This window comes from Echinops telfairi, unplaced genomic scaffold, assembly GCF_000313985.2.
Source record: "Echinops telfairi isolate 266 unplaced genomic scaffold, ASM31398v2 ScPeMD7_7475;HRSCAF=8513, whole genome shotgun sequence".
In the NCBI taxonomy this organism is placed as follows: Eukaryota; Metazoa; Chordata; class Mammalia; order Afrosoricida; family Tenrecidae; genus Echinops; species Echinops telfairi.
In genome coordinates this window covers 390,333-399,066 of record NW_022111379.1, presented here as the reverse complement: position 1 = coordinate 399,066, position 8,734 = coordinate 390,333, and the positions used below count along the sequence as shown (strand labels likewise).

General features: G+C 45.1%; 1 protein-coding gene across 1 annotated transcript in view; it reads left to right on the top strand.

Moving 5' to 3' along the window:
- The window catches only part of PDCD7 (programmed cell death 7), a 21,446-nt gene that overhangs the window by 5,704 nt on the left and 7,008 nt on the right, over positions 1 to 8,734 (top strand). The window contains exons 4-6 of the mRNA XM_045285650.1: positions 1,071 to 1,307; positions 1,871 to 1,958; positions 7,329 to 7,364. Of these exons, the coding sequence (XP_045141585.1) occupies positions 1,071 to 1,307; positions 1,871 to 1,958; positions 7,329 to 7,364 (361 nt within the window). The remainder of the gene's footprint in view (positions 1 to 1,070; positions 1,308 to 1,870; positions 1,959 to 7,328; positions 7,365 to 8,734) is intronic.

Genomic DNA, 8,734 nt, shown 5'->3' with positions numbered 1-8,734 from the left:
AATGTACAAATGTGCTTGACACGATGGATGTATGGATTGTGCTAAGAGTTATATGATTAACTAATAAAATGATTAGAAAAAAAGAAACAGGGAGGTGATGCTGTAGTCCCAGAGTTAGGACTTTTTCTTCTGTTTATCTGGTATTGTTAAAATGCTTGTGTGATACCTTGTCCTTTAAAATCTTCTATTAAAGCCCCTAGCAGCTTCATTGGCTTAATTTGCAGGGTCATTACAACAGTGCATGCAGACCTGCAGTCCACTCAAGGATTCTTTGAACGTTGTTTTTTTCACGCATGAAAAATTTCACACATGCACAAAAATAGAACATGTAAAATTTAACATTATCATCTGTATTAGACAATTTTCAAAGACTTCCTAATATTTCCTCCCCCCTATGCAACTAATTTAAAACTAATATCAGACACATCACTTCCCTACCCACAAGTACTTAGGTATGTTTCTCTGAATGCTGACATTTTTTATTAAAATGTGAACGCAACCTTTTTTAAATTTTACCTAATAAGTCATTTCATGATCAAATGGCCCCAATTGTTACTTCCTAAATCTTAAGCCAGCAAACCCAGCTAACTGTTAGCCAGCAAACCCAGCTAACTAGGGTGGCCAACCACCCTGGTTTTCTTGGTGTTGGGAGATGTGACCTATTCAGTGCTAACACAAGGCAAATGGAGACGGTTGGTCACCTGTTGTCAGTAGTGGACTGAGAGGTCAGAGCAGTTGGGTAAGTGTATCCTTTTTTCACCGCTCCAAGTCTGTTCTCTTGGAAGTTCAGGTACAGAGGGAAATTGCTCATCCGTGAGCAGGGAGGAGTTGCGCACTCCTGTCTCGGCGAGCACACTGTCCAGCTAGAAGAGCAGCACGGAAGTAAACTCGTGCAGGAGTGGTTGCTTCGGAGAGAAATGGGCCAGGAGCAGTCATGGGACACTCAAGGAAACGGAAATGGAGCCATACGATTGTGTAGAAGTCACATTCTAATAAAATCCATATTGTATCTAGGACCTGGGAGATAGGAAGTCGCCGTATCTCTGATGGTGTCTGGATCTCTTTGCCAGGGGTCTCCCCTCCAGCCTCTGCAGATGAGACCTTTGAGCACCACCTGCAGCGACTGCGGAAGCTCATCAAGAAGCGCTCTGAGCTGTATGAAGCTGAAGAGCGAGCCCTCCAGGTCATGCTGGAGGGAGAACAAGAAGAAGAGAGGAAGAGAGAATTGGAAAAGAAAGAACGAAAAGAAAAAGAAAAACTCTTACTTCAGAAGCGCGAGATTGAGTCCAAGTTATTTGGGGAGCAGGGTAAGTTCCTACGAACCCAGTGAGAGAAAGGAAACTCCCTGGTTAGCGCTTCTCATCGGGGACGATGGCAGCTGCAGCCGTGAGGGCGCTGGTGGCAGGTGCCATTGCGTCCTCGCTCACCTCACATCAAGCCAGGTGACTGACTGGAATGGCCCATAGTGATCTCTGCAGGGGCAGGCTGCCCAGATCTTTTTCACCCCCAAATGCCAACGTTTCAGTTAGCAGGCACCAGGACTCCTGAAGCTAAGGGCTCAACAGTTCAGCTCACTGCCATCGATGCCAACTGATAGCGACCCCATAGGACAGGTAGAATTCTCCCTGTGAGTTTCCCACTCGATAGGAGTAGAAAGCCATCTCTGTCTCTCAGATCGGCTGGTGGTTTCAGACTGCTGACCTGCTACATCACGAGGGTTCCTGAGCTAAGGAATAGTAGCCAACAACTGGCACATTCAGGATTCACTGTATCACGGAAATCTTAGAAAAAGATGAAACTCACCGATCATACTGTCAATCGCTGTCTAGGTGTAAAGTTTGATGACATGGTATTGAACCTTTCTTTTCAGACGAGTTCCCCCTCGCTCACTTCTTGCAGCCTTTCCGACAGTATTACCTCCAAGCCGAACACTCCCTGCCAGCGCTCATCCAAATAAGGTAAAGGGGCAGGCTTTCCCAGAGGCAGCTAGGAGCACTTGATGAAGTGCTTATGATGCAGAGGTCTATTGCTATACCTTTGTAGGAGGGTCTTGATGGGTTGTAAGGTTTTCAACGTTCAAGGAAGCCACCTACAGCTCCTTTTGTTCTAATTGCTCTGTAAGCAGGGCACGGTGTGTCCCTCTTTGAGCAGATGAGGAAATCCTACGCTGCAACAGTTAGGTTGATATAAAGCACGTGTGGGGAGCGTCCAGCCCGCAGGCCCTAAAAGGCTGGAGAAGTTATCAATACCAGCTAATTACACACTCCTCACAAAAGAGAAGCAGCTCCAGCGATCACATTCCAAACCAAAATAAAACAAATGCTGTCATCAAGTCGATTTTGACTCGCAGCGAGCCTAGAGGACAGGGTAGAACTTCTGCTGTGAGTTTCTGAGATAGTAACTCTTTATGGGAGTAGAAAGCCCATCATCACATTAGGGGTTGAGTTAAAATGTTGGGACAATATGGCCCGTGAATAATGTTACACATATCCGAATGGCCCTTGGCAGAAGAAGAGTCCCCTACCCCTGCTTTGAAAGTATAGGCTACCCTTTGCTCATTCCCTTCTCTGATGCTAAGCAGACCAAGGAAAAGAAACCCACCCTCATTCTTGCCTATAGAAACCATTAAAATCCATACTGGCTTCTGAGCTCATAGAGGTCAAAGCCAAGAAAGTAGAGAACGAGGGGAACTGGTGTTTCATCTTAACTCACAGTGACTGGCGAGCTGGGCCAAGTTTGATGTCAGTTTCCTCACCTACAAGATGAAGACGGCGGGTTGGAATGGTGGCCTTCAACCCTTAGTGGTCGTTTGAGAAATCACTAGGCAGAGGGCTTCACTGGTGGTTTAAATTCTGTTGACTGAGAACATGCTGTTGTAGATCAGCGGTTCTCAACCTTTGGGTCGCAACCCCTTTGGGGGTCGAATTACCCTTTCACAAGGGTTGCCCGGTTCATAACAGTGATGAAGTAGCAAGGAAAATAATGTTATGGTTGGGAGGGTCACCACAACATGAGGAGCTGTATGAAAGGGTCGCAGCATGAGGAAGGTTGGGAACCGCTGCTCTAGCTGCTCCAAATCAGACACTGGGCCCAAAGGTTCTACAGCGCCTGGTTGGAAGATCACAAAACTAAATGATCACTGAGATCTCTTCCGAAGCACCAGTGATTTATGATTCTAATGAATAGATGCTCTTTAGCATACCAAGTTCATCTTCTGGGGAAAATGCATCTCTGGCTGATTTGTATGCCTGGGCTTCTAAAACATAATAGGCATGTTCATGAATGAACCCTGCTGGTGTAGTGGTTACACATTGGCCTGTGATCCGAAAGGTCATCAGTTTGAAACCAGCACCCCTCCTCAGGAGAGAGATGGGGCTTTCTACACTGAAGAGCTACAGTCTTGGAAACTCACAGGCCTATAGAGTTGCTGTGAGTCAGCATCGACTTGATGGCAATGAGGTTGGTTTCTTAGGGAAAATTCACTGCTTCATTACCAGTAAGGTAATTTTTCAGGGTTTTTCCACCCTTTATGTGTATACTTAAAAATGTATACTTCTGCGTAATTCCTAGAAATCAGGTGGATTAGTACTTTAGTCAAAACTAAGCTATAGAAGTAGGATATTTAGATACTAAACATCTCTTGCTTACAATACAACTAAAATAAGCAATTGTTCTTATTAAGGCATGATTGGGATCAGTACCTGGTGCCATCTGATCATCCCAAAGGCAGCTCCATTCCCCAAGGCTGGGTCCTTCCTCCGCTCCCCAGCAACGACATCTGGGCAACTGCCATTAAGATGCATTAGTAAAGATGCTCCAGGAGATGCTCCAGTCCCAGCCGAGGCCCTTTCCTGCCCCAGGTGTTAGCAGTGCTGCCGTCTGCACGTGCCATCAAGTGAAGCCCTTGGAACTCTCATTACCCGGCGCTGAAGTTGTTCCCTCCGTGCTCTGTCTGGGGTGAGGGTGGTGGCTCTTGAATCAGGACATCGCTGGCTTCTTCAGGGAGGAACCTGGGTGGATTGGAGCTAACAGGTAACACAGGTGGTGGCCTTGGCTTACTAAATTTGCCTCTGTTTTGAGGGGCTTAGTCCAGAGTGACTTGTTAATTTACTCTTCCATGTGTGGTGATAGGTCATACTCAGATGGAGGGGTTTCGAAACGTGTGTGGGAAAATGGAATGAAAAGATAATTCTTTTTTTTTTTTTTTCATGAACTCCTTAAGCCCCCTTGTACACTCAGTACTGGTGTGTGCGAGGCAGTCAGCTGTTCTCCCACAGCAGCAAGTGTGGAAGGCAAGGTTGGTGTAAAATCCATCCTTTCCCTTCTACCCCAGAACCCTTGTAACCTCCAGGAAGGAAGGTAGCACATGCTCTTTGTCTGCAGTTTTGCTAACCCTCCTCTTGGTGCGCTCAGGTAAGTAAGGAAGGTGGCACTTAGCTCCCAGCGGGGCTCCAGGAAAGACCGGGCCTCATTTGGTCGAATGTTGAGAGCTTCACAGACCCGAGTAGCACCAGTATTCAAATATGATCATGTTTACATGGAAGACGGCTGCCTTGTGGGGGTCTAATTAGTCAGAATCCTGGAGGATAGATTTTATTTTTGCCCCTGGAGGAGCAGGTTTTGCTGTGGGATTCTGTTAAGGACTCAGGCTGCCCCAAATTATTCATGTCAAAGCTGGGGAGAATGCTGACAGCATATAATAAAATTTACATATTCATGAACCAGTGCTGTACCTGGAGATATTCGGTCATATCAAATGTCAGGCGTTTTGTTTTTATTTTTTAAAGCATTTCCTGTGTTTTTGTTTCCACAAAGCTAAGTAAATACTCTTTATATTAAATACTTTTTATTTTTTAGTGTGAGCCTTTTCTTCTGATTTGTTGCCTCCAGAATCACTAAACACAGAATTTATGTTGATGAAACACATTTTCACTGCCAAATTCCAGTGTGTTAAATAGGCATTTGCTGCAGGAAGGTGAATCTTGAGCACCAAGCTTTGTCTGAAAAATCCAACTTGGAACAATTTGGAAAGGATACTAGCCCTTGGCTTCTCTCTTGTCTAGTCCGCACTGTTTAATGTGTGGATCGGGCATCCCCAGGGCTGGTGCTCGCCACCCAAGTGTGCGGGAGCTCATCAGTTTTCCACTCCAATGTGATTAGCCTAACACAGCCACACAACTTGTGGGGTATAAAAAGACTTTTCTCCAGCTTTGTCTCCCCGAAAGACATGCCAAACCTAAGAGGCTGTTTTCCAGCACATGGTGGGAAGTCACATGCTTAGAGATATTCTCCCTGGAGGCATTCAGCCCTTCAGAGCAATCAGACTACTGTTGGGTTCATTGTGGGTGGGGCTCACACCCTATTGATAGGATAGTGATTGTTTGCCTGGAGAGCTTAGAACAGGTCAAACCTGCTCAGTGACATCCAAAGTTAGGCTGCCATCCTGAATCTAGGATCCGTCCATCTTGTCACATCTGTACCCCCCAGTCCCGCCCCTTCCAATTGCAGGTATACCCTTAGATCTCCCCCTCTCATTACTGTATTACCTACAGTACAAGCCCTTCCTGTGACGTATGTCTTTACTTGTAATCTGGGGGCTTGCACGCCCCCAAAAGATATATAAGCCTTGGTTAGAAATAAATCTCTCTCTCCCCTGCCATTCCCACCTTCCACATCCCCACGTGGACCACCAAGTGGGGCTGAGGTGAGTATGCTGCCATGAAATGTGTCTGACTCCTTCATTTTACTTTCTCTCTTACCTCTCTTATTCTCTATGACTTTACTGTACTCTTTACATATTGTCACTGTACAATTGTGCCTGCCAGGCCTGTGATGATGTGTTAAGGGCTGGCTACCCGGACAACAACTCTGCATCTTTATGGTATCAATCTCTACCGTTTGCTCTGATGAGTTGAGAGGAGAGTAGAAATAAAAATTGAATTGTATGATGTTCGGTGTTCAGACTGATAGTGGTGATGAGGTAAACCGAGACAAGGTGGGGGGAAATGGAGGGCTTTGCGGGGAGTGGCTGTCTCAATCGCAGAACTTGAAAAGGAGGGAGCTTCTCCGCCTCCCTCACGCCGCAGCTCAGCCCTTTCCCACAATTCCTCATGTTGTGGGGATCCAACCATAACACTTTTTCCGTTGTTACTTCACTGTAATTTGCTACTGTTGAGAATTGAGCAGCCCCCGTGAAAGGGTCGTTCGACCCCTAGGGGGGTTGCGACCCACACGTTGAGAACCGCTGGGCAAGAGAGAAGAGCAAAGACGCAGGAAGTGCCAGAGTATGTTTTAGGACCAGCTATAAATTTTGTAGACGTGATGAGTCCGCGCATCTTTCTGGTTGGTGCCGGAAACAACATTGGGTAGGGGACCAGCATTGGTAGGCTGACGTCACTTAATCGGGCGGGAAGATGGGCAGAGTAAGCTTTGTAAACAGAAGATATGTCTGCTGCTGTCTTCAGTGGAACCTAATATCACAGCTAAAGAAACTATAAGATCATTGAACTCTAATGAATTATGAGGTACCAGCCCCCACAATCAAATGGGTCCAAGGGGCGGTTGTGTTATGGGTAAAATTAAAGAGATCAGATAAGATACCAGGTCCATGCAGAAAGAGCATATAATTGCAATCACGGTTTATATACATTTTCAGGGACTTGCAAGCCCCCTGATTACATCATAACTGGGAAGGGGTTGTACCATAGGCATACATGCAATAGTAGGGGGATGGGCTAGGGGTGTACATACAAAAGGAAGGGGATGCACTGAGGGTACACATGGGACAAGATGGGTGGACCCTAGATTCAAGATGGAAGCCTAATCTTGGACCTCCTTGAGTTGGCGATGGGCTCTCCTTCACAACCGTTGTGCTGAGCCTGCTCTTTTGTAAGTGGTAGCCTGTTTACATTTATACCTCTATTTTACATATATTGTACATGAATGAAAATAGAATAAAATTCAAAGAACAACCAGAAACTAACCAATTCTCTCTTGATTCATCATTACATGCAAGAATATTGTTTTATATTATTTCCCAGCAAAGAAGACTCCGGACTTGTGAGCAGCTTTAGCCAAAGCATTTATTTATAAGAAATTAGGAAATGCAGTCAAGATTAGGTCATTATGAAATAAATATGTTAATACTAGAGGTCTGCAAGCTGTGTGGCTGAGTTTATGACATCAGGATTTGCTGCAGTATGACAGCTGGCTTAATCAGTCTAATCTAAAGCCATTTGTGTTCCTGTGTCCATGTGACTTTTGTGCCAGGATGCATCAAGAAGCTTAGCTGGGATTACACCATCTGTTGTTGCCTTTTACTTCTACAGGTTTTGTCCACAGGTAAGCTGTCCTGGGAATTGCAGGTAAGTGCAAAGTATGTCTTTTCCATTCAAATAAGTGTATGTGTGTGTATATATATATGAAATGTGAGTGTTAAGTATTATGATATAAGAGAATAGAGGTTACATGAGATATTTCTAATTAATTCATTATTAGAATGTGTCTAGATGTGCCTAGATCCGATGTACCTAAATGAGTAGCTGTTTCCTTTTGTGTACGTCCACACAGTAGTTCCTGGCCTAACACCTGTGAGGAATTTGTTTCCAATGCAAATGCTGGACTTTGGAGCAAACTGGACTTCTCACAGAGCCATCCAAAGATTGGGTCTTTGAGGCTACTTGATGTCAGAGTGCTTGGCTACGCGGGGCGGCTGCAGCATGGTTGATGCACACTTGCAGGAGCTGATGCCAGGGTTGGATGTGTGCTCTTGGGAAACGGAATGGACTTCCATTTGCAGGGCCCGTGCAGTGCCCGAGGCAGGAAGAGGAGCAAAGACGACAGAGGGCTTGCCTTGCTGCCTAGAGCTAATCTGTAGGAGAAAAGCTTCATGATTTCTACAAATGGCATAGCAGTAGCGTTATAAATTCAAATTGTGACAAATGCCTTGGGAGATTTCTATTTTCCATAGTTCAAAGTTCAAGTACGTGTTGAGGTCCGTATTGTTTGCTAAGTACAAGGGCTATTATGTTGAGCAAAATACTCGATACTGTAACCTGGAAAATACCGGTTATGAGGGAGAAAGATTCAACATTCGATAATCATAAAAGTAAAAGTGCTGGGTATTGAAGGAAGACATGGTTCTAAGTAGTTATTAATTTAAAAGTTTTCCCAGGAGATTCTATAATTTAGGTGAAATCATAGAAAAGATCAGTGTAGCATAGAGTGAGGATAAAAAATATGATTTGGTAGCTTACATATATGTATGCTGTGGGGTCCCACCCCACAGTCAAATGCTCCTGCTGAGCAATGTGCACCTTTAAAGAAGGCAGAAAGGGACCCCGGGGACTCAATTCCATTCTCAGAGAGACCAGAAGAGGAAGAGCTCTGGGTTTATTGAACAATGGTTTTTACAGCTCCTGAGGCATACAAGCCTCCTGTTAAACATGCACATCAAACTCAGGGGCAACGTGCCAGTCTCCATGGGAACACTTCAAGGGGAGTATTCAAAGGTGTGCAAGAGACGAGGGGCAAAACACTCCTTAGGGGACAGGGAGCAAATGCCCTTGGAGATAAGCATCCTATTACTTCATATGGCAAAGGATTTGGGTTTGGGTATGCTCGGTTGCAAAGTCAAATGTATTTCATACTATAGTCAGTAAAAAAATAAAAAATCTAGAAGGCCACTGTACTTGGGGAGGCCAACCACATGTGGGGCTCAGGGAAAGTTTTTTTG